The sequence below is a fragment of the Leishmania mexicana genome, chromosome 18 (assembly GCF_000234665.1).
Source record: "Leishmania mexicana MHOM/GT/2001/U1103 complete genome, chromosome 18".
Taxonomy (NCBI): domain Eukaryota; phylum Euglenozoa; class Kinetoplastea; order Trypanosomatida; family Trypanosomatidae; genus Leishmania; species Leishmania mexicana.
In genome coordinates, this window is record NC_018322.1 from 606,709 (window position 1) to 631,708 (window position 25,000).

A 25,000-nucleotide genomic window follows, 5' to 3' on the forward strand; every position below is an offset into this window, starting at 1 on the left:
TCTCCTCGTCGCGCACACCGAGCCAAGTCATTGCCCCCACCCCTTTTCCCTGCCTCTCCCCATACACACCCCAAACAAACAGCCACAAGTGTACACGACCGTCAAGGCCGACAAGTAAGCAGAGACGGACTTAAAGGGAGGTAAGAGAGAAAGCGAATACCCGTTCCCGCCTAGAGAGTGTGGTTGGCTGCCTGACGTATCGCAGGAGTGCATCTGCAGGACGAAGAGGAAAGCGAAGAGTGAGGGCAGCTGCAGTGGCGTCCGAGAAAAAAACGGACACGTCGAGAGCGAAAGCAGCCATTCAGTGGAGACTGACGGGGAGAAGCGCATCGACTAACATCCGGTACCCCCTCACCCTCCCCGCCCTTGAATTACCAACCTTTGGCTCGAGCGAGAGGAAAAAAAAAGAAATAACTCGCGCCCCCCAAAAAAAAACGCCAATCCTTTTCTTTTACTGCCGAACTCCTTTCTGTGTTCGCTGGCTTATCGCTGCGTAGCGTGTGGCTACTTTCTCGCCGTGCCGGCTTCCTCTTCACCCTCTCTCTTTTGCTCCTCCCTTCTTCCTTCTCCTACCTTCACCTCCCAAACCACAATAGCCGTATTCGTTTCTTCTCGTGTGCGTGCTTGTGTCCGTCTGTGTCGTTGTCATCATCGCACACGCACACAGACGCCCTCTCCTCCTCCTCCACCTCCACCTTTGCTGACTTTACGCCTTTGTATCTTCGTCGCGTCCTGTCATCACGTACGTACGTAGGCCACCTCTTCTGACGTTGTGGTCACGCCTCCGCTCTCCCCCTTCCCCTTTTCTTTTCTTTGTTTTGCTTCATCACTATAGTTTGCTCTCTCTCTCTCGTTCTTCTCCGTCTTTTTGAGTGCCCGACTCCTCTTGTGTGGTTGTACCTCTCTGCGCCATCCTCCCCTCCCCCTCCTCTTTTCCCTTCCCCAAGGCCATCCGTATCTGTGTATACTCCACTTCACAAACACTTTTCACTCCTCTCCTTTCCCCCACTCTCTTCTCTGCACACCCTCGCTCGCTACTGTGCCGCCACCACCCCGTCTCCCCTTCTTCATTCTTTTTTTCTTCTCCGTTTCTCTGTGTTCGCCCCGTGTCTGTGAATCGCCGCTGCTGTCGAAATCGTACTGGCTTTTCCATTCTGTGTGTCTGCGTGTGGCGCCTCACCTCCCGCGCTCTTTGTTTGCTTTTCTTCGTTTCGTTTTAGGACATTCCCCTCCCCTCCCCTCCCTCTACACACACTCACGCAGCCCCCTCTCTTACGTCTCCTCGCATTTTTTCTCGCCCTCTACATCCGACTTCCTCTCTTACCTCAGACTTCCTCCTCGTCGTCGTTGTCTTTTATCTATTTACCTTGTCGTTCTACACTCACCCCTCATATTTTTGCTCGCTCTTCGGACGTCTCTGCATCGTTGTGCTGGCGTGTTGTCGTCGTTGTTTGCCATCATCGTTGCTGTGGTTGCTGCTGTGCTGCGCTCCGTCATCATTGCGTTCTCTGTTGTTTTATTTATTTTCGTTGTTTCTCCTGCATCACCTTCTCTCTCTTTCTTCCCCAGTCCTCGTCTTCGACTGGCCGATTCATTGACGCAACTCCGGGCCCTCGCTCGCGTGGCTTCGCGTCATCTTCGTTGTCTCACTCGCTTACTTCTCGCATTTTTCTTGCCCTCTCGCGCGTCGGTCGCTGTTCTCCTTGTGTGCGTGCGCGCCCCATCTCACGATCCGAGTGTCATCCGCGCACGTGCCTCGTGGAACTCGATCGGCCTCTTTTTTGTAGTGTCTGGCGTTTCTCTCGTTGATTCGGGCTCTCTCCTCCCCTCCTCTCTTTGGCATCCTTGCCTTTTGTGTTTCTCTCCCTTGCTCGTGCCGTTGTGCTTGCACATTCACCCGCAGGCGCACCGACCGCTGCCTCTCCCACATCTGTGGCAGCAGCGTAGAATCGGATCGACTGAGAAAGAGGAAAGCCACGGAGAGAACACGGCGCTCTAGAGTACGCAGCCGAGTCACTGGCGGATACTAACGCGCGCGTAGTGTGCTGCATTGTAGTGCTGTGCATATAACGCACTGCTACCTGCCATTCCTCCCTTAGACACATAGCACCGTCATACAAGGGTGGTAGCATACACACATATATATATATGCGATATGGAGGCTAGCGGTACCCTGAGAAGCAGCGGTGGCTCGTCACCGGTTGTGGCGTCTACTGCCGTCGCCGGTTGCGATGCCGCGATGCCAGCACTGCGAAAAAGTATTGTCGCAGCAGCAGGCTCGAGCAGCAGGCCCGGCTCCCCGAGCAGCAGTCTCGGAAACGTTAGCTTGCCCGATACCCACTCCCCCCGAACCCAAGATCTCGGCAGCGGTGAGAAGGACCGCCTGTGGCTGCCGGACTCACTGCACAACCTCGCTGAGGTAACAGCCACGACCTCACCAGGCACGGATAGTCATCCGTCTGCCCGACTTCTCCGTCACAGAGACTCCGTCATGTCTCTGCACAGCGCCGACGCACCCTCAGCAGCGGTCCCACTCACCTGCATGAGCTCGCCGCCGTCCCCGCTGGCGAGGGCGGAGCGCCTGCGCACGAGTGAGAGCGAGAGCTTGGACACCGGGAACCTGAACAACGCGGGAGGCAGCCGTGCGTCCACGCCGCGGCTTCGCTCTAATCGCATGCAGGGAATCAGAACCACCTCTACAACACTGCCATCTCGACTGCGGCGCAGTGCTTCGCTACCACCAACCGGGTGCAATGGCAGTCACATCCTCAGCTCCCGACTTTCCACCTCGTCTGCTGCCGGTGGCACATGGGGTGGCGCAGGGCCTCACAGCTCAACCACTCCGCTCAGCGAGCGTAGCGGTAAAAAGGGCAGCAGCAGCAGAAATAGTCCTCAGCTTTCAGCGGTTGCGACACCGCTGTTGCAGTGCGCGCCTCACGCACAGGACACCGCGCGCACCAAGGGAGGTGATACATCGCATGATGAGGGTGTTGCGCAGTTCTCGACTCGCCAGCTCCGATATCTGTCGAACTCCGAGCTCTCGAACGCGCCAGATGGCAGCGACCCGACTCCCTACACTGCGGGTGCGTCGGCGAGCAACAGTCCCACGGCAGCACAGCCATTGCCGCCACCGCTGCCATCATACACGCTGCCAGTCACGGACGACAACCGCTGTGAGGACGACGTCTTGGCGGGTGACATGGACGACACCACGGCCGTTGTCGCACCCGCCAGGAAGCGCAAGAAGAAGAAAAACAAGAAGAAGAAGTCGACAGCAGCGGGGGCGACCGGCGCGGTCGAGGGAGAGGACGCTGCCATGTCAGCGGTGGCGGTTGCCGGTGCTGCTGGTGGTACGGGCACTTCGATCGGCGTCAGCACCACGGTGAATAGCGCCATTCCTGGGACTGGCTCGTTGCCGCCGCCACCTATCCCGATGATGCCCGGAGGCGGCGGCACCTCCAGTGGCGTCGTACCTGGAGTATTCTTGGGCCCTGGCCACAGCCAGGGCCACGGTAGCGGCGGCGGGGGTTCTCTGCTGTACAGCAACCTTCCGCAGCAGCAGTTTCATCCCCAGCACCTCGGCGGAGCACGCGGGCAGTTCATGATGATGGTCAATGGCGCGCAAGGCGGCGATGGTACAGGCGACCCCATCATGATGGGCTACTCGATGAATGGGGGTGTCGGGGGCACTGATGGCGGCGGTGGCGACTACGCGAGTGCCGCCACAGCTGGTTGTGCGGGAAGCGAGGGCGGCACTTACGGTCGAGGAGGATCCGCAATGATGATGATGTCTATGATGGCCTCCAACTACCACCACCACCACAGCCGCCATGAAAGCGGCGGGTCAAGTGGGGCGTATGGTTACTATCACGGCGGGATGAGTGATTGCGGCAGGGGAGGAGCCGCCGGCATGTTGCCTGCGCATGCGCAGATGGGCCATCAGTGTGTGGGGCGAAACTTGCCGGAAGAGCAGCGGCAACAGCAGCACGTTCAGCAGCAGCAGCAAGCACCTTATCCCTATTCACCTCAGCCCATGCTGATGGGCGGTGGCGGGGGTGCTGGTGGTGGCTCGTATCCAGCGAACAGCGGCCACAGTCGCCACGGCTCGGCGCACCGAGGTGGTGGTGGCGGCCCGCAATACTCTTCGCAGCCACAGCAGCCGTACTACTATCAGAACCTGCGCTACAACACACAACCTTACTTTCATGGCGGCGTCTCCTCCACGAACGGTGCCGATGCGAACGCGATGCATGGAGGACCGATCATGGCAACAGGTGAGGGAGGCAGTGTCGCTGGGGGTGGTGGCCGCTGCGACTGCACCGGCTTCTCGAATACACAGGGCCAATCCAGCGGCGGCGTCGGCGGCTCGATCCAGTACAACGGAGAGGATGTCGCGAGCCGGGTGCCGCTGCAGGTGCCCGTGGAGGACATGATGCTGGTGACTCAGCAACCCCAGCGCAACGTCAGCTTTAGACCTCCGATGCCAGCGGCGAACGCGTCTGGCATGTCCTACTATCCACCAAACAGCGGCGCACCGGCAACAGTGGCGGCGGCTGCCGGTGCCCCCCACAACAGCAGCGTCAACAGTAGCTATGTAAGCTGCGGCAGCCGTGGAGGTGTGTCGGGGGCGATGATGGCCAGGGATGGCGGTGCGGCGGTGAACGGTGAGGCGAGGTTGCCGCGAGAGGAGGTGATGGCGGCGGACATCGCGGCGGACGCGGCGCCGCGGTCGGCTTTTCAGTTCACTCCCGAGGTGAGCCCGCGCCTCTGCCGCCTGATCGACCGCGAGCTGCTGACGTACTTGACGCCGTCACTGGCGTGCCTGCAGCGCCGCCGCAGTCAGCTGGAGACGCTGGCTGGATACATCACAGCCGCGCTGCGGCACGCCGGCCGACAGACCGGCCACGACTATGGCGACATCTCCTACTACATATTTGGCAGCGTGAACATGCGCACCGTGCTGCCAGACGGCGACAATGATGTGACGGTGGAGGTTGACGGCTTGGTGGCGAGCGAGTCGACGCTGACGCCTCCACCTTCGCCCCCGCAGCCGCTGTTGTCATCTTCGCTCAGTGATGGCGGCGCCGCCGCCGCCTTGGACGGCTCCGCAAAAGCGGTCATGCTCCCTGTGACGACCGACAGCAGCACTGGCAGCGTTGATGGCATGATGCAGCTAACGACAACCACGGACGGGTGCCCGCGTCTTGTGGCGCCAGCGGTGCTGAGCATCGCATCCGGTGAGGTACTCGGTCGCGTGCGGGACTACCTGCGCAGCTTCAAGACGCCTGTCTTTGTCGACTCCTTGGTGATGGCAGAGGTGCGCGTGTTGAAGCTGGCGATGGAGGGGTGCAACTATGACATCACCATTGGCCAATTTGGCGGTGTCAACTGCGTGCGCTTCTTGCACGAGATGGATGCGGTGATCGGGGACCAGCACGTGCTCAAGCGCACACTGCTGCTCCTCAAGGCATGGTGCTGTTACGAGGCCCACATCTTGGGTGGGCAAGCCGGGTACATCGGCTCCTACGCGGCGACGGTGATGCTGATCTCGATGTTGAACACGGTGGAATTTCTCGAGGACGTCGACGCCGGGCAGACGGACAGCGATAGTGACGGCACGGCCGCAGCGGCGGCGAGGGCGGCCGTGGCGTTGGAGTCCCTGATGAGCGGCGATAGCGCCGTGGAGGAGGAGGAGTCTCTGCTTCAGAATCCCGCCTCCTCGTTCAGTGCACCGGTGACCACGGCGACCAAATCCTCCACCACGAAGGGGGCCAAGGCGGTCCAGGAGGGTGAAGGGCTCCTAAGTGATACTACAAGCCCGACGAGCAGCAACCGCGGCTGCTGCTGTCACGGTCGTGACTCGGCCGGGCAGCCAGGACCGCCACCGTCCCGCCCTGCGGGCCATGACGCCACTGCCGCTACTGCTGCGTCGCCGCGCCCCTTGTCACCGCTGACCTTGTTCGCGCGCTTCTTGAAGTTCTACGCTTACTTCGACTTCGACCGGTATTGTGTGACCGCCTTCGGCCCACTGCCGCTGCACAAGATCACCTCAACTCCGCTGGACCTTAGCTACCTCGAGGTGGATGCGGCGCACAGCAAACCGCTGGAAGGTGTTGCCGCGTCGAACCGCGCAGCAACGGACTTGTCCTTTCTCGGCTTGACCCCGGAGGGTGAGGCGGCGATTGGCCATCTTGTGCGCCGCCGCCAGCAGCCTCTGCTCACCGTGAGTGGTGTGAAGCACTTGTTGGACCAGATGAACCGCTCGCGGCGTGCTGAGCGCCAGGCACGGTACGAAACACGCCAACAGCCGACGCAGCGACCCGAGCAGCAGACGGATACCGAGGGTGCACAAAATGCATCGGAGCGCCGCAGTACCAACACTTCCTCTCCAGTGCAGCTGAACCGCGCCGGGTGCGCCGCTGAGGACGCCGGGCTGATGTGCCCATCGTGTAACACTGCCGTCTTCCCTGTCCGTGACATGAACGTGCTGGACCCGCTGCGCTGGAGCAGCAACATGGTCCGTGGGGTGTGTCGAAACCACCTTCAGCGCATTCAGCGTGCGTTCCTGGAAGGGCTTCGGCTCTTGGATGTGGCGTCGCAGGAGCTCGGCGGAGACGTGATGCAGATGGACGTGACGAGCGTCGGCGCCTCAGCCAGTGCGAGTCGCATCGCCGGTGGTATTGGTACAACTGGACGCCGGAGAGCCGGGGCTACCTTCGCGAAAGCTGCCGCGTCGCCGACGTCGCAGTGGTCTGTTTTCAGTGCCGCGAGCAGCAGCAGCCGCAGCTGGACCGACAGCGCCGCGAACGGTGTCGCTGGCCAAGCACGCGTTCAGCAGGGCGCAATGAACGGCACCTCAATGTACGGCTCCCCGGGGAGCGCGGTGGAGGCCGGGGGCGGTGGTGGTGGGGAGATGCAGCTGTGCCCAGGCTACCCTGCACCGCACTCGCAGTGCACGCTTCGTGAGGCCGGTGTTTTGCAAGTGTTGTTTCCACGCACCATCGATGCCATCCGCAAGCACAGCCACCTTAACTGCCCATCGAGTTGCGAGGGGGCGGATGCGGCGGCGCTGACGGGAGTGCCGCAGTGCCAGGGATGCACAAAGCCCTCCCTGCTGTGCACTCCAGCCATCTGCCGCATGTGCCAGCCGCAGCTTATCTTCCACCCCTCCAGCACTAGCGAGGGCAGCAAGGCAGCTGCCACTGGAGGGAAGCAGTTAAAGCAACTGCAGTCGACAAGCGGTAAGGACACATCCTCGCCAATCTCCACTACGGCGCCGCAGCAGTCGCCATCATTGGCTGTCTCTCCAATGCAGGGCAAACATCACCAAGGCCCAGGAGGCCGACGTGGCAACGCGGCGGCGGCGGAACAGGTAGTGAGTGAGCTGGAAGAGGCCTTCGCTGGCCAAGACACGAGCGAAGAAGCCCGTAACGATGGCCCACTCGGGGAGGCGATGGTGCCCGTGGCGGAGCAGCCTCTGACACGTGACAGCGCGGTAGGTGGCGCGACCGGCTCACAGCCGCCACCGCCGTCATCGTCCACGACCTCCGCGTCCCCGTTTCAGGGCAATGTCTACGGCCCGGGCGCGATAGAGGGCATGGTGCATCATCACTCACACCAGATGTACGGCCCCGGCGGTGCATACCTCTCGGTCTACCCGGCGATGCCGCTTTCTGCTAGCACGCCTGAGGAGAAGTACTACGCCATGCACGCTGGTGCTGCTGCAGGGGGTAGCGCTGGTGGCGCCGGGAGCCCCGGTGGGTACGGTCTCTCTCCTAGTCATCACGGCAATCGCAGCGTGGGGCCGCCGTCACAGCAGCACCAGCATCACGCTCAGCAAGCGCACGTACGTGTCGGTTCCATGTCCTCCCCAGTGATGCCAGGCAGCTACAACATGAACAACGGAGGCGGCACCGGCAGCTCGGGTCAGCGCACCTACGCGACCAACCAGACGGTACCAATTCCGATGGAGGGTGGTGGTTATCCGTCCTACGGCGGACACAACTACGCCGCCACCGCTGTGCGTCAGCAGCAGCAGCAGTGCCCCTATCAGCACCAGCAGCATCACCAGCACCGCAGCGATGATGGCACTATGCCACAGAGCAGTGGTAATCACGGCTACAAGGGTGGCAGTAGCAGTCTGCACAACACGAACCATCACAGCAACAACAGCAGCAGCGACTCCAACGCACAAGTGCCGCTGCTGCAGCGGTTGTAGATGAGCGGGAGAGGGGCTGTCAGGAAAGGCGGTGGACAGCACGGGGCAAGACGCTGTTGAGAGGGGGGGGGGTACCCTAGGCTTTGGTGTGGATCTTTCTATGCGTTTGTGTGTGTACCTTTGCGGTGGTGTGAAGATTCCCGCATTCATACCTTCCCTCCCCTCGTCCCAACCGCACTCGAGTTACTTTTCCGTTGCTTTCGCGCTGTTGTCGTGCTATGCGCGACGTGCCCCACGGCGAATAGACTGCGCTCTGTCTTATGTTCTTATCTTCGATGATCGTGTGCGTTCGTGTGTGTGTGGACAGCGTTCGGCGGGAGCGACGCCATCGCCGACGGCTGCGGCCCATTTTGAGCTTTGTGTGCGTGTTTCCGGAGGCGGCATGTAAGCTTTCTTTCTTTTGCTGTTGTCCTCCGCGTCAAGGAGCACGCACAACTAATCGGGCAAGACGACGCGTCTACCGTCGCCCCCGCCTTTTTTACCCACCCCCACCCTCCCCACCTGCCCCGCACAAGCACACACACACACACAGCACCCGAGCACGATATCCTGACGCTTTCATGTCTCCAGCGCAGCTGAAAGCGGGTGTCGGTTCCCCGTGGTGCCCACCCCCTCCTCCTAACCCTGTGCGCGTGTTTACGGGTGGGTGAGACACATCTGTTCACCGTTGGGTGGTTGCACTACCCCGCTTGACATCATCGCCCCTCCATCTTCTTACTCTCCTCTGCACGCCTGTTTTCCGTTCGCCTCTTCCGTTCGTTGGCATCCACCCACTCTCACCTTCTCCTGCCACTTCTTGTTCTCACACTCTAGCCCCCGCTGCCTGCGATGGGGCTGGCGGCATCGCGCCATATGCTTCCTCAACGTTGGCAGTTGACTGTATCGTGCAGTCGTGGCTGGCCGCCGTGGTCAAGGTCCGCCAATCGCAGGTGAGGCGGTCGTGCGCCCGGGGTGACGTCCGGTGGCGTCTCCGTGGCCCCGTCTGCGCTGTGCCATGTTGGGGTGTCCTCCTCCTTTGCACATGTCAGCTAGCTAGGATAGGACCAATCGTGTCGAATGGACCGGGCCCAGGCGGGCTGTCCTTTTGTGTCCCACACCGGGTCGTGCGACTGGGCGTCCATTCCGATAGCAGGAGGGCTGGGTTGCGACGTTGCTTTGTATCTGATCGAGAGAACTTGCTGTGCCACCCGGATGCTTGTAGGTGTGTTGCCGGACGTGAGGTGTGTATCCGTCTAGTGTAGGGTCATTGCCGCACAGCCAGGCAGCCACTGCTGCCACTTCGTCCTTCAGAACGGGGTGGGGGAGGGGGCTGCACCTATACGCATGGCCTGTCGCCTTCGCACAGAGGCGCCACCACCGCCCTCCTCGTCTCGTAATACGCCAGAATGCTGAGCACCTGCGAGGCCAAATGCCTTGCAGGTCGGCCGGGGTGGAATGCGTCTCTTGCACTGAAGAGAATGATGTCAAATACTTGCAAGCAGCCGGGCCAGCCAACGTCGCTCGGCATCGCTCAGCCCACTGCTGTTCTACTGCACACAGAGCAGCCGAGGCCCAGAACTACGCCCGACATCACCGCAGCGCAGTGATAGCAGGAGAAGCAGCAGGTGGATGCGTGCACTTGCGGAACACGCGGGCAGGACTCGCAGTGGGCTGGTCCAGGCGTGAGCACGACTATACGTCTCCTCGGCACAGCGCCAGCCGAGCCCTGTCCGCCGATGCCAGAGACCCCGCAGCCGCACCAGAGGGCAGCCGCTGCAGGGCCTCGGCAGTATCACGACGAGTGGGCACTGGACCATGACACCAGCGTGTGGTGGCCGGCATTATGAAGGAGAAGGAATAGTGGAAAGGAGAGAGGGGCGAGCTGCTTTTGGCGAAACAGGCCAGGGAGCTTTGCATGCTGTGTCTTCATGGGAGCGCTCTTGTCTTCCCTTCACAGAAGCAGGCTCGCATGCACGCAGAGGCCGGCATATATATATATATTCTGTCAGCAACTGCCACGGCAATGAGCTCAGCCGGCGATTTATTTATCGGCATAGCTGTATGGCCGTTCCCATCACACCGCTGCTGGCGTGTCACTGGTCTTGCTTCCTCATCTCTCTTTCCTTGTTTAATTTTCCCTTTTTTTCGCGGGTTCCGCATCATCTGTATACGCAAGCCTACGGCAGCGAGCAGAACGGACGCTTACCAAGTGCGGCTGTGCAGATCCGCAGCACTGGCACCATCTGGAGGCGACAGGGCGAAGCGCACGGAAAGGCGGCTGTACCCCAAATAGCGAAGGAAGACCGCCACTGCAAAGCCACTTCCATCCACTGCGGTGCATGTGCACGCACACCCACTGACACATCCTGACGGGAGAAGGAAGCGGTAGACACACACGCGCAGAGGACACACACACACACACACACACACGTTCCCTTGGAGAAACACAGGTGCGGCGGAGAACACAACCAGAGGCTCGTTGATCCTTTTTCCCTTCTCTCCCTCAGGTCAGACATGCCGGAGAGCGAGGAGGAGCGCCGGCTGCGCAAGGAGAAGAGGCGGAGCGCGGCCCGCAAGGCTGACGAGGCAGAGAAGAAGGGTGGAGCGACTTCCGCAGAGGCATCTTCGCCATCGAGGACACCCTCCCAGACGACGACAGCTGCGAGCGCCACCACCACCAGTGCCGCCCCCACCGCCCCTTCCGGCGATGCGCAGGTCGAACAAAAGGAAACGGAAGAGGAGCGACGCATCAGGAAGGAGAAGAGGCGAACGCAGCATGAGGCCCAGAGGCAGCAAGAGGCAGCCGCAGCCGCTGCTACTGCACCTCCTATCGCCGATGCGATCACTCCCAAAGCTAAGCAGACGAAGGAAGAGCGCCGCGCAGCCAAGAAGAAGGATCTCCGTAGCAGTGATCATGCGGACGGCGCGGACGCAGCACTGCTAAACGCGATAGAGGCGGAGAACAACGCTGTAGTGGCACAGAGCATCCGGAACAGTCACAACTTCGCTGCAGCGGAGCTGAAGAGAGTGACGGCGGAAAAGGAGCGGATACGGCTCGAGTCGGCTGAGGAGCGGGCAGAACGGAAGCGTGCGGAGCGTGAAGAGCGTCGTCTCCTCCGTCGCGCCGCCGCCGCCGCTGGTGAAGGAGAGGGGAAGGGCGACGGCGAAGAAGGCGGCGCTTCGGCGGCTGACGCCGCTGGCAGGGCGACGCTGAGTCCGGTAACCACGTTTGATCCGAGTGAGCTACAGCGGCAGGCGTATCGTGCGCAGTTCCAGAAGGACCTGGCGCGAGCCACGGCGCTGCGCCGCATGGTGGACTTTGATAGCAGCGGCGGTGTCGTGCTGGACCTCGCACCACAGAGCGCCTACGATCTGTACATACGCGACTTTGGCCAGAGTGGGCGCGAACAGGTCGGTGTGCAGGCGCCGCCAGAGGAGGAACGGCTGGACGCTGGCACCCAGGCTGAGCGGGGCAAGCTGCGGGCTCGCGGGGCACAGGCGCCGGATGATCTCGGCCTCTGCCCGGAAGAAGAGGCGGAGAGGCAGTTCTTCCTACTGCGGCGCAGGGCGCTGCTGCGCAGTGGCAAGGACGGTGGCGCTGCCGTGGGCACTGGCGCCGAGGCCGCAGGCGAAGGTGTCGACGACGTGGATGACGAGGGGGATGGGGAGGTGGCTGCTAAGTTGGCTGCAAATGGAGTTGGTAAGGAAGAAACCCGTTCGGTGGATGCGGCACTACTGGAGCGCTTTCTGACGAACACGCTTTCGGTGATGATCGCCGCTCTGGATGAGAACAACTCTTTGGCGTCGGGAGCGGCAACCGCCGCGAACGCCGCGTCGGTGGAGAGCTCGAAGCCGAAGGCGTCGACAGCGTTCTCATCTTCGTGCACAACCTTCTGCTGGCGCGGCACGCGCAACCGCTCCGTTTTGCAGGTGTTGGTGAACCCCTCCAACCCCCGCCAGCTCATTGCCCTGCACGGGGCCGTCGATGAGACGGGGCCGTCTCCGACGCTCGACACGTTTCTCTCCGTGCTGCTGCTGTGGAGCGTGCACGACGTTACGACGCCGGAGCGGGTGCTCGTCTCCTGCTCGGCTGTCACGTGCATGTGCGTCAGCCCCTCTCGCCCCCACCTCGTCTACGGTGGCACTGCGGATGGCAATGCGTGCATCTGGAACCTTCGCGAGCCGGAACGCCTGCACCTCTCCGCCGGCTGCTACGAGCGAGCGGTCTTCCACTTGTCTTCCTACAACACGGGCTGGCAGGTGGGCGGCCACACTGCGCCGGTGCGGCAGGTCCGCGTTGCGGGGTACAACACCACTTCCGTCGCCACTCGCAAGGAGGAGCAGTACGAGCAACTCGTCTCAATGGACGACACCGGCGTCATGTGCTACTGGGCACTGACAGAGAAGCGCGATCCATTCGAGGTGAACCGCGGCAGCCCTGGCGCCGCCGCCGCGACCGGACTCGGTCTCCTTGACAGTGACTATGGTCTACACCCCGGCAGCTGTGTGAGCCTGCGTCTCGTCAAGGACTCAGCGGCGGCAGTCGCAGCCGCTAGCTCTGTGGTGCAGCAGCAAGACGAGGACGGCGACGCTGCGGTGACCTACAGTGCCGGCGTCACCGGTGGCTTCGACTTCGCGCCGTCTGACAGCACCCAGTACGTTATGACCTCCCCTCAGGGCGTCGTTCGGTGCAGTCGCATTGGCGGGATCGCGTCGCCGTCTCTGTACGGCCCCTCCTGCGGCAACAGCCACCTGCCCTACGCCGCGGGGCCGGGAGACGAATCACATCACATGACGACGGTTGCCGTCCCATGCTGTGTGCAGTATAGCATCCTGGACACGCGGTGGTTTGTGGTAGGCTACGAGGACGGCACCGTGCGGCTTTACCTTCAGCACGAGGCAACGCCGCAGGTGACGGTGGAGGTGGGCAACCAGCCTATTGTGGCAGTCCGGTGCAGCGGCGCTATACCGTGGGTGGTGTGGGCGCTGGACGAGAGCGGCGAGTTGCATCTGATCGACTTCGCCTACCACCGCCGGCAGGCACCGCGTCTCTCGCACGCGCTGACGCAGCCGGACACTGGCGTGTGCACCTGCATTGACGTGTTATCCAAAAACGAAAAGGCAGATCAGCACTTCCTCGTCGCGGGGTTCGAGAAGGGCATGATGCAGATGCACGTCGTCGATGCGGAGAAGCTGCGCGTGGTCCACTCGGAGCGCGACGAGCGTTGGATCTGACGGCAGTGCACAGAGCGAAAGATGATCTCTGTGGGTGTAGGGTTGGCGGATTGTGATGATGCTCCGTTTTCTGTTGTTTCTACTTGATGTACGCTAGAGCGATGGGGCGACGGCTCTGTAGACGCCGGGGCTGTGTGAGGGCTGTGTGCGCGTGTACGTGAACCCGCCAAATTGCCTGCGCACACGCTTCCGCGCGTGCGCTGCGCGCCTTCCTCCCACAGACTCCCTTCGTTTGTGCTTCCTTTTGCTCTGTTTGGTGATGCTGACAAGGGAGCCTTGGCAGCGCTGCACCCCCCCCCCCCCCGACATCCGACCAGCGGCGACATCATTCGCGCCGACAACGCAAAGGGAAAAAACAGAACGGAGAAATGACTGACTCACCGGAGCGGGTTTGATGAGCAGGGGAGGGTGACGGCGCTGCGACAGGGGGTAGGAGGGAGGGGGTATCCTTCGTCATGCTGCGCCTCGCACATGGGAATCCTGCACCGCTGCCTTGCGCCTCATCTTACCTACACTTTTCCCCCGCCATCGCTGCGCGCGTATGCTTGTGTGCACCCATCTTAGGCCCACAGCCATGTTCGCGGGTGAAGCAAGACAAGAAAAATGAAGACACAGCCGCCTCTGACCCGTTACCTGTAAGCCTCGCTCGATGAGGCAGCTCTCACCATCACACACACGCACACACACACCCTCTTTTGCTGGTGATATCCCCCCTTCTTACGCAGTCTTGCGTGCGCGCACAGGATCGCGGTTACCATCCTTTACCAGAGCGACGCCGCCCTTCTTTGGGAAGGGCGCGATGGAGTGTCTCCGTGGCTACGCCACCCTCATAAAACGTGCGCCTGTGAAGCTTCCATGCGATGCGCAGAGTGGCGGGAGCGCGCCGCTGCATGGAAGCTACCCGTGGTACGCCGTGCGCCAAGCCTGCACCGCTACGGCTGCTGCGAGCGGCAATGCTGTAGGCGGTGGCGGCAAGGGCCACCCGACGCACACCACGTCGTCAGCTTCTGCAGGCGTTTCAGAGCTGCCCAACAAGTTCATCTACGCGCCTCGACTCCGCTACACGGCCCCGTGGCGCAGCAAGCAGCTAACCGACTTTCTCGCCTGCAAGGACGACGTCGCCCTCTCGATCGCGCACACGTACCGCAACCCGGACACGGACGTCACCGTCACCCTTATCCCACTCCGACATTTTGCTCACCCCGAATTCTTCAAGCAGGTGGACGACCTGTGCAACCAGCACGAGTCGGTACTGATGGAGGGCCGCACCCCGCTCAGCAGTGCTCCCTACTCCACGATGGTGCCGCCGCGAGAGAGGGTCAAGTGCACGCGGCCGATGGAGCACGAGGATGACGAGGGCTGGGAGCCGCGAGAGGTTGAGAGCTTCTTTCAGCCCTTCTCGTGGGGCGTCAAGGACTCGCCAAATCACACAGTGGTGCATGCAGCGGACAAGTACGACTACGAGAAGCTGCCTTGGTGGTGCTCCGTGCGCTTCAACGCGCCTGTGCTCGGCAGTTTTGCTCGGGAGCAGCACTGCCTTAACATGATCTACCCTCTCCGCGAAAATATGTACAAGTCCTTTGCCATCCCCTGGGGGGCCGCCCACATGCCGGTCTTTCACGAGATGCTGCTCGACAACGGGTTCGAAAATGTTGGCATGTGCTCCCTCCTCGTGCTGAGCCGCACGGATGGCATTATCAGCGAGGGTGAGTTCATCAAGATGCAGCACTGGCAGCGCAAGCGTGCTCGTCGCGTTTGGTACCTGTACGGCATCGGCCTCGTCTCCCTGTGGCGGCTCCTCTATGCGCACCTCACTATCGACTACCGCAGCGGACCACGGGAGATGTAATCACCGTGGCGCATTCTTTTTCGTTCGCGTTGCTCTAGTCGAGCATGACACCGCTACCATGAACATTTCCCCTGTTCCCTGGAGGTGTTGAGGGGCGGGCTCTGGACAGGTGCGCACCGGTGGGGGTGGGGGGAGCATCACGTACGCTTGCGCAGGCGCCGACACCCAGACTGTGCGCGCCCACCCCCCCCTCTCTCTCATTTGGCGATTTTTTTCCCACGCATGTGTGCGGGGACTTGTCTCCCCTCGAGGTCGTCGTTGGTGGGCAGCCGAACACTTGGAAGCTCGGCGAAGAGGGTGAAAGAGCACGACAGCAGAGGAATCCAGAATGGTGCGCGTCCCACGCGAAAAGGCAGCCCACACAGGCGCAGATCCGAATGGAAGCAGCGCTGTACTCTTCTCAGTAGAGCGTTACGACTGCCAAGGGTGAATGCCATGCGCGCGTGCCTGTGATGACGCCAGTGGCTGCGGTTGTCCGGCTCAGTCAGTATACGCACTGCCTCCTCTTCTCCCTCCCTCTCCCCTCCTCTCTCTGCATATTGATGCTTGTGACAGCGCAAGTGCGAAGAAGTAAGGTAGACGAACAAACCAACAAGCAGTGCCCACGGCACCGATCATAGCCTCTTTTCTCTTCCCATCAACAGTAAGGCAGCACCGTGGTCCTGCCCCCACAGCCGCCCCTTTTACCGTAACGCCCCTTAGTAGCCGTAGCAGTAGAGTCGGGCCTGCTTGATCGGCCCTGCTTTCCGAGACCGCCAATCGTTGTCTCGGTCTGCGGGCGTGTGTTTGCAGCCCACCCCCGTAGCAGTCCAAAGTGGTAGGAAAGGGCGCCTCGAAGCCCACCCAGAGACTCACCCAGTGAGACGTAGGGATCACGGAAGAATCGAAAAGCATCCAGCGTCGGCGTCTGCAGCGTCTGGGCGTTTCTCCTTGACCCCGAAAAGTGACGGGGCGCTGCTGCGCGGGCTGGGAAAGGCTGAGGCAGGAGGGTGAGCCACGGGGAGTACGAGAGTCCGCTGCGATTCACAGCTGACGAGGAGTGTATTGCTCATATATACACAGACACACTCCTCTTTTCGCGTCTTTCCGCCATCCTCTCCCCATCTCAGCTGCACCGCTTCTTTTTCCCTGCCTGCGCCTTTTCATTTACTTTCCCGATGAAGCGTTTTGTGCATGCGGTGCTCGGCCGCCTGCCGCTCGCGCTGACCGCTCTTACCGCGTCCACGCTGTCCACGCCGTACGTGTGGACCGCGCGTCGCTCCTTCAAGTCGGATGGGACGCCGTACAACTCGGAGATGACGGACATTGCACACGGCAGCAGGTACGACCGTGGCGCAGCGGCCAGCACGGCTGCCGAGCAGGTTGCGGCGGGCCAGTACGCTGAAAACAAGCCGCGCGCCATCATGTTTGTCAACAAGCGCCCGGTTGAGATCATTCCGCAGGAGGAGAACGTGCTAGAGGTGCTGGAGCGGGAGGGCATCACCGTACCGAAGTTCTGCTACCACCCCATCCTCTCCGTGGCCGGAAACTGCCGTATGTGCATGGTGCAGGTGGACGGAACTCAGAACATCGTCGTCGCCTGCTCCACCGTGGCGTTGCCTGGCATGTCCATCATCACCGACAGTCGCCTCGTGCGCGACGCCCGCGAGGGCAATGTGGAGCTCATCCTGATCAACCACCCGAACGACTGCCCGATTTGCGAGCAGGCCACCAACTGCGATCTGCAGAACGTGAGCATGAACTACGGCTCCGACATCCCGCGCTACCGCGAGGACAAGAGAGCCGTGGAGGACTTTTACTTTGACCCCCAGACACGCGTCGTGCTGAACCGCTGCATCCACTGCACCCGCTGCATCCGCTTCTTGAACGAGCACGCGCAGGACTTCAACCTCGGCCAGATTGGCCGCGGCGGGCTGAGCGAGATTTCGACCTTTCTAGATGAGCTGGAGGTGAAGACAGACAACAATATGCCCGTCTCTCAGCTATGCCCCGTCGGGAAGCTGTACATGGGCGATGCAGACGAGAACAACGACATAGTGCGCGAGCTCGAGGCTGCGGAGGCAACGGCGTGAAGGGGCCGCCTCGTCGCGTACCGCTTGATCAGTGCTCGTGCGTGTGTGCCTCTCTCTGTGCAGGCGCGGCGGCCTCTTGTCTTTGGTCTCGCTTCTGCACTTTGTCTCTTGACATGGCGTGTTAGCGCTAGTGCAGGCGCCCGGCATGCGCGTACAGGCACTTACCGTGAAGCGCATTGTTCAGCTACGCAGTGGATGAGATGGCCATAACGAGAGAAGAACGGCGGCAACGTCACCGACAGCGCTGCCTTTCGCTGCCTCACGAGCCCCCTTTTCTTGCGCTGGCAGCAATGACGGAACGCCGAGCAGCCGTGAGCTGAAAAGAGGCGAAGGGCACTCATGTTTCATATTTTTTTTTCCGCTCTATTTTCTTGGCGTACAGTCCCCCTTTTCCCCATCGCGTCCGACCACGACACCCAGCACCGCATCCTTCAGGCCGTTCACGATGGGGTGTGGTCCAGGTGGCGCTCCGTGAAGTCCACTGCGGCTCCGCCCCGGGGCCTCGACACGGGTCGTTGCGAGAGCGTCAAGGCTCTATTGCCGCACGGAAACAGGGTGCTGCTGGATATTTGCAGCCGGCGCGTCGCCACCGGCCGCCTCGCCTCTACATGGAGAGGGGAGGCTCACCGTGCCCCCTTTCCCTCCCCTGAAGCTGCACGTCCCTGGTTGGTGGTCCCGCGCCCTACTCTCCCTGTGACACTGACCCGTGATATGCGCAATCCACATGGGCAACTTACCTCGCGGCGACTGCGCGACCATCTGGGGGACAAGCTCCAACCACGGCAGTCTGGGTTCCGTCCCTACCGCCCCACCGCAGACCCCGTGGACTTGCCTCCTCCCCCCCACGGCTGCCCAGCATGAGCCACGTGCCAAGGTAGGGGCGGCGTTTGTGCACTCGACGCTCGCGCCTTCGGTTCGGTAGATCCCGGCGCTGAAGAAGTGCGTTGTATGCCCGTGCCGTATTGTGGGACGCTGCGGCTTGAAGAGGCTGAGGGAAAAACATGGCACGCCGGCCGAGTGCAGGGTCTGGGAGGGCCCTGACCTGCGGCTGGCCGACTCCCTCTCTGGCCTCATCTGGCATGTACCTGCACCACTGTCTCTGCCCTCGGTGAGGGCGCTGAAGGCGGCCCCGCTTTGGGTCAAGGCGTGCAGCGTAGCCGAGTGTGTCTAGCGGCGGCCGCGTGGCACGTATCCGGAGAAGGGACGATGAAGAACAAGACGAGCCCGCTAGGCGCATGGCCCCATTCGGCGTCAGGACGGCTCCTTTCTGATCGACCAGGGTTTCGCCGTAGTGTGACAGCGGCAGGTGAGGTGTGGTCGTGCATGCGTGTATATCTGCTGACATGTACATGGGTGGAGTGTGAAGGCGTGGGTGGAAAAGAGAGCTTGGATGTGAGGGGCGAGTGGGGTGATTAGCGAACAACGGAAGGAGGATGGGTGGTGTGTGTGTGTGTGTGTCGCGTTCACTCTCTTCCTTCTGCACGAGTTTACGTAGCCTTTCTACCTTGACCGTCCGCACCAGTGCACCCCTTGGTTGGGGTGGTGGTGGTGGTACTTACTTCCGCCGTTCTTTGTTCCCGCGTTGCCTTGTGCTCTCTGGAGCCTTGACTCCTGAGGTTCTTGCGTTGGCTTCGCTCGGTTCTCCTCGACTAGGAAGGCGGAGGCGGGGATGAGCGGCTCTCCGCCGAATCGGGGCAGCGTATCGGCAGGCGAAAAAGAAGAAAGCGGCGAAGGACACCGCGAAAGGGCAATAGAGGCGCCGTGTTTGTGGTGCAGAAGCGAGGACCCGGTTCACCCGGGCACGCTTGCGCCTCCCTACCTGGAGGCGTGGCACTGCGTATCGTGCATCCTCGGATGGCATGATGGAGCACGAATTACTCAGTCGAAGCGATCAGGGTGGGGTGCACGACCTACTCCACGATTGCTTCCTGATGTGTTCTGACGAGTGAGACGCAACACACGTGCTCTGCCTGTGTTGGCTTCCCAGACACACTTTGATGGGGACTGTGCTACGGCATCACAGATGTTGCTGCAGCCTGCCGCCTTATCCTGTAACGAGTTGCTGGATCTTGCTCTGATCTTCTTTGCCTTCCCACCTGCGTGGTGTATCCTGTCTCTCCTTCTTTGTACGGCGTGCTGCTTTTCTTACGTGGCCTCTCAAAACCTCGAAGTCACCGCTGCACCTGCGGAGCAGCGTACGCACACCGAGATATACCCCCTCCTCCCTTCGCACGCGCTCTCCGTAATAGGGCCTTCGCGTCATGTCTGCGGCGGCGTGTTCGTGGGGTCACACGGAGTGGACGCCGTACGAGGTCCTCAACGTACCGCCGTCGGCCCCCATCAATGACATTCGTGCTGCTTTCAAGCGCATGGCGTTGCACACGCACCCTGACAAGGCAACGGTGACGACGTCAGATAAAAGGACGAGCGACGGCGGGACGACGTCGTGCTCAGAATTTGCAGTTTCCTTTCACATTGTGAAGGAGGCGTCGGAGATTTTGCTTGACCCGTACCTGCGCGCCGCCTACGATGCCGCCCGCTCCCAGGCGTTGGCGCGCGAGGTTGGCGCTGTCAGTGATACCTACGCTCTGATGGACGACTTTGTTCGTGTAATGATGGACGGTGACGAAGGTGATGGGCAGCGCGTGCATGTGTACCAGCGTGAGTGTCGCTGCGGCGGCGTCTATGAGGTGGCTCTGTTTCCTGAGGCACCGGCAGGGAGTGGCAAGGACGAGGATGTGCCGCGGACGTACTTGGCCCATACGCTAAGGTGCGAGTGCGATTCGTGCTCACTTGTGGTGGAGGTGGTGGCGTAGCGCGTAGCGGAGCGCTAGGGGCATGCATCTACTTCAACGCTGCTTGCAGCACAACGGGCCAGTCCCTTCTGTCTTTCCGCCTTGGGCTTCCCCTGTTTCTTTCTCGCGATGGTGTGAATGTGCTGCTGCGCCCTGTGTTGGCACCGGGTCCTCGGCATCCCGTGAAGCCCTCGCCGGGAAGGGGCTGCAGTGTAGGCGCAGTGCTTGTGTGTATGCGCCTAAGCTTGTTTAGCAGTGCGCACGCATACGCCCAGATGTTGCGGTCTCCACCTTGGTTTGGCTTTAAGGGATGGCTGCCTTTCTCTGTCGTGTAAGCCGCGCGGGAAGGCGCACGTACTCGTGCGCGAAGGTCACTCATCGCCGCCGGACTTGGCGCCCACGTGCGTGTGTTTCTTCCGCTTGGGGCGATCTGTACGGTATACAGGCATCCGCAGCCACAGCGCAGTGGGAAAGTGATGGGCAGATGCCTCAAACTGAGGACGACGGGGCGACACAAAGACACGAAGAGGATAACGAAAGCGTCGCCTTCTCCTCCGTTTGAAAACTCCACGCAGGTCTCTCTGTCTCCCCCCCACACACAGACGCTTGCTCGCTCTCTCTCGTGCGCTCAGCAAGAGCGGGGGCGTTGAGTCTATTGGTGGATGTAACCTTTCTAGCGTCGATGTGGCATACCCGCGCATCGCCAGCATCCACGCAGGCGCATTGGCCTCTGCTTGACTTACCTTCACCTCCACCTCCTTTCACAACTCTCGCACCTTCGAAGACAGAAGAAAGCGGTCCCTGCTTCACTGCTCGTGGTGCTGCCGGCGTCGGACGGCTGTTGGCTTGGTGCCATACACACCCGCCTCACACGCGAAGACTGATTTCGCTGCCTACACCAGAGGACATTCACATCGAGAGAGAGAAAGGGTGAAGGGGAGGGAGGGCAGCAGGAGTACGCGCCGCACCGCACCCGCGCCCATTCGCCCGCATAGCGGTGAACACGCGCACGCGAAGGGGCGAATGCGCGGTGCAGTTTGCTTGTGCGTGTATGCGCGCTTTACGCGGTAAAGCAGAATGAAGCGGACTCTCACGGGCTTCCGTGTTCACCGTGGCATAGAAGGGTGCTTCTGCTCCGGCTGCTGTGGTGGTTGCTTTGGTACCGTCCCTGCGCTAGCTGCTGCTCGTCTGCCCCCATGTGAGGGCTTCGATGAACACCGCACCTATCACACGCTCGCGCGCTGCGCGATGCGGATCTTCTCCAGTCGCTCTCAGCATGCCTATCGGCTGATTCGTGCGTACTGGAGAGGTGCAGAGCTCCCATTGCGCCTGAGCGGCGCCACAGGCTGTACGGCATGCCCGGCGCGCACTTACAGTGCGCAGGCATCCGTGCACGAGGAGAGCGCGGATGATGACGAGGATGACTACCTGCAGGCCTACGAGGAGCTACTGGTAAATGCGGCGTCTGATGCGCTGGCCGATGATGCCGTTTCTCAGTCCGGCGGCGCGAGCGGTGAGGGGCTTGCCCATGTTGACGGGGAGGCTGGTGCTCACGTGGACAGTGCATTTCCTTCCTTTGAGAGTCTGGCGTCGGTGCCATCGCCAGTTGATGCACTAGTGGAGGACACACTGGCAGCCCTGCCCGCCGATGGCTCGACCGTGCTGCTGACTGACCTCACCCGCTCACTTGACGTGGAGGCGATCAGCGAGTTTTTCGGCTCCGTGCGGTCTTTTGTGCAGCTTCAACCGCATCTCTTTACCTGCACCCAGGACCCCGGTACAGGTAGGTGGCATGTGGCGCAAGGTCGGTCGTCCACCTCGCTGCGCAACGCAGACGCTGCCACCGCTGCAGCTCCTGGTCTAGCATCTGCCGTCGGTGGAGGCGAACAGGATGACCACAAGGCCATCATTGTCGGCCTCGATGTGGCGGCGATGGTGCTGGGCGAGGAGCTGAGGCATTTGTGTGGTAGCCATCACTCGTCGCAGACAAGAGCGCACGAGGATGAGGCCGCGCACTCCGCGGTAAAGCGATCGCGGGGCCGCTTAACACCCGTCGCAGTACCTAATCCTCTTACTCCGTCATCAGGCACTGGCGCTGCCCACGATGGCGCATCGTTGACGACCCCCGAGCAGGCATGGTGGCCAACCATCGCGAGCCTCTTACCCGAGGACGGTAGCCCTCTTCCCATTTCAGCGCTGCGTGAGTCGCTGCCGGGGTTGATCGCGCAGGAGCTGCGCGCTCGACAAGTGGGTCTGGCTCGGTGCTTCAAGCAGAACTACGCCACGGCCAGTCGCGATGTGGCGCTCACGGCAGACTCGACGGCGTTCGTTCGTGCTGCAGTGCTGCGCTCAAACAGCTGCGCAGCCGCCTCCGTCTCGCTGTGGTCTCCAGAGCGCCAAAGGGCAGCGTTGCCCAACCGCAAGGAGTCGTCGGTGGCGGCATTCTCCTCTTTCTTGTGCGACGTCGAGGATGGCTCGTACGTGCCACCCCCGGCGGACTACGATGCGTCGCAGGATGCAGAGCCGTGGCTGGTAACGATTTCGCTAGACGACGGCGAGGAGGCGGGCCCTGAGGAGGTACCTCCGGAGTCGGACGATGTGGATGAGGGGGCGCTGGGGCTAAGCGCCGACGCCGCAACTGCGCTGGCGGCTGCGACTGGGCTTCAAGAGGTACCGTACGGTGGCCTCAGTGGTGGTAGTGGGAGGGAGGCGACCCAGGGCCATGGAGCAGGCCTGCAGCCGCACGACTTGAATCTCGAGCGATTGCATGACGCCCCAGCGCCGCCGACAGCGGTCGTGAGAAGCAAGCCCTCGACGGCGACGCAGCTAACAGGTCCTGCTGGTGCGGTGCGCACACTGCGCCCCCCTCGCCCGTCGACGCCAGCCGAGTGGCTATCCTTGCACACCGCCATGGCCGAGGCGCGTGGCTGGATCACGCCGATGCAGATGCTGGATTACCTGGTCGAGTGCGTGCCCACCTTTTTCATCCCCGTGGAGGAGTTGCGCCCGTCGGACGCTATCCTGAAGCTCGTTGGCGCGCGCACGAGCATGCGCACGCTGGTATGTCGGGTCTACATGTACTTTGTGGAAAGGTCGGAGGATAAGATGCGGATCCGACTGGCGCCAACCGTCGAGCACGCGCAGCGCGGTGCAGCCAACGCGCACTACGCGGCATGGAACCCTGACAGGGCGACCAAGTATGAGCAGTGTGGTGCCGATGCAACACCGAGCGAAGCGCCAGCACCAGCGGACGCCGGCACCGGCACCGCCACCAACCCAGGCGACCGCCAAGACAGTGTTATTCACAGTGGCGCCAGGAGCAGCGGCACTGTGTTGCAGTCTAGCGACGCGACGAAGGCCTTCCCGGTTATGCGTGTGCGGAGGCCGATCAAAAGCCTACTCAGCGTGAGGCCGTTCAAAGCTATGCCTGCCACTGCGAAGACGACCGCATCGCCTGCAACCTTGCCCACCGCCATGCGGCTGAGCTCCCCTAATGTACAAGCAGGAGCCAGCACGGATGCCGGGTCGAGCTCCACTCCCACCGTCCTCAAAGGCGGCAGTTTTATCGCGTTGTCCTCCGTGCCGACTGGCGAGATCGGTTACCCGTTTCTGGCCTTAGCCACGCAGCCGGTGGACATGTGGCCGTGGTGGGCACAGCTACTGTGCGTGTTGCCGTTTGATACGTACGTGCCACTGGACCAACTCCGAACCCACTACTGTCCTGACCTCGCGCCCGAACACGTCCATCTCGTTTGGAGGGCCGCGGAAGCGTCGTTTCTACCGACAACATCGCCCGAAAAGACGCGCACGCCCATCCCGCTTTCACTGCTTCGTGCGCCAACGACCTCTCGCAGTGTGCGACTGCGTCCCTTCTGGCTGTCACCAGGCTGCACAGCAGAGCTGGAGAGCACGGTAATACCGGTGGGCCTCGTGAAGCAGCTACGTCCAGTGTGGCTGCCAGTCTCACGCCTGCTATCCAAGCTGACCCCTGAGGAGCGAGAAGAGAGCTTGGCCTTGGCCGTCCGTCGCCCTTGCGCTGCCGGCCTATCCCCCGAAGAAGCACTTGTGATGCTACTGCGTGATTGCGGCCGCTGCTGCTGGGTGCAGGAGGACGGTGCAAAGGTGCGTAAGTATGCGGCTTCCAGTGCGCTGGACGACCACTTCCACGCCTCGCTTTCACTGCTGTACGGCTTCAGCTCCGCGCGGGTGTGGGAGCCGCTGCCGGTGGTGTTGGACCGCGCGTCGGAGCACGTGCGCTCTCTCTTCGCACATGCACAAACGCCCCCACTGGCGTCTCCGAACACGGTTGGGCTGACTGGCATGCTGCGTCAAGCGGCTCCTGCAGAGCTCAAAGGGTTTCTCACGCGACATGCGCAGTGGCTGGAAGTGAAGGTGGCTGACGGCAGGAAGACAAGCGACGAGGCGGCGGCCCCGTTGCTTGTGCGTAGGCGTGCGGCTCTGGTTTCGTTCTGAAGAGAGCCAGAGGGGAGCGCACGGGTGTTCGTGTGCGAGGCACTGGACGGGGTGGCAATCTAGTTGTCGGTGCTTCTTCTGCTGTACATGCGTCACTGTCGATCGCTTTGGCAGAGAGAGAGCCTGTTGGTATTTCTCTCACGCATACATGTCCTCCAACGGTCCTTTCCGGAGGCAGGGATACACGACGCACGCATATGATGGGCGGCAGTCTCGACGCACACGACGGGGTCATCACATCGGTTTCTTGTTGTTTTCTGTTTTTCCTTTTCCTCGTTTCAGCTGCTCGTGATGCGTGGAAAGTCGCTGTGCAGCGCTGGCGCAAAGGGACGACATGCTTGCCGAGGGATGCGGAGCGGAGCTGTGCTTATCGGTCGTC

The 25,000-nt window shown here is 61.7% G+C and overlaps 6 protein-coding genes across 6 annotated transcripts; all 6 read left to right on the forward strand.

Annotated features, from left to right (window-relative positions):
• Window positions 1-2,155: 2,155 nt before the first annotated feature.
• LMXM_18_1450 (conserved hypothetical protein) lies at window positions 2,156-8,218 on the forward strand (the record flags this gene model as incomplete). Its single annotated transcript, XM_003874107.1, has 1 exon — window positions 2,156-8,218. One exon carries the CDS (start codon window positions 2,156-2,158, stop codon window positions 8,216-8,218), a length of 6,063 nt encoding a protein of 2,020 aa, XP_003874156.1.
• Window positions 8,219-10,711: 2,493 nt separating this feature from the next.
• On the forward strand, window positions 10,712-13,432 carry LMXM_18_1460 (conserved hypothetical protein; the record flags this gene model as incomplete). Its single annotated transcript, XM_003874108.1, has 1 exon — window positions 10,712-13,432. One exon carries the CDS (start codon window positions 10,712-10,714, stop codon window positions 13,430-13,432), a length of 2,721 nt encoding a protein of 906 aa, XP_003874157.1.
• Window positions 13,433-14,231: 799 nt separating this feature from the next.
• Window positions 14,232-15,281, forward strand: LMXM_18_1470 (conserved hypothetical protein; the record flags this gene model as incomplete). Its single annotated transcript, XM_003874109.1, has 1 exon — window positions 14,232-15,281. The coding sequence occupies one exon, from the start codon at window positions 14,232-14,234 to the stop codon at window positions 15,279-15,281; it is 1,050 nt and encodes a 349-aa protein (XP_003874158.1).
• A 1,295-nt stretch (window positions 15,282-16,576) lies between these two features.
• On the forward strand, window positions 16,577-17,353 carry LMXM_18_1480 (NADH:ubiquinone oxidoreductase 78 Kd subunit-like protein; the record flags this gene model as incomplete). Its single annotated transcript, XM_003874110.1, has 1 exon — window positions 16,577-17,353. One exon carries the CDS (start codon window positions 16,577-16,579, stop codon window positions 17,351-17,353), a length of 777 nt encoding a protein of 258 aa, XP_003874159.1.
• Window positions 17,354-19,614: 2,261 nt separating this feature from the next.
• On the forward strand, window positions 19,615-20,169 carry LMXM_18_1490 (putative chaperone protein DNAj; the record flags this gene model as incomplete). The annotated part of the gene is made up of 1 exon (XM_003874111.1): window positions 19,615-20,169. One exon carries the CDS (start codon window positions 19,615-19,617, stop codon window positions 20,167-20,169), a length of 555 nt encoding a protein of 184 aa, XP_003874160.1.
• Window positions 20,170-21,225: 1,056 nt separating this feature from the next.
• LMXM_18_1500 (conserved hypothetical protein) lies at window positions 21,226-24,621 on the forward strand (the record flags this gene model as incomplete). The annotated part of the gene is made up of 1 exon (XM_003874112.1): window positions 21,226-24,621. One exon carries the CDS (start codon window positions 21,226-21,228, stop codon window positions 24,619-24,621), a length of 3,396 nt encoding a protein of 1,131 aa, XP_003874161.1.
• Between the last annotated feature and the right edge of the window lie 379 nt (window positions 24,622-25,000).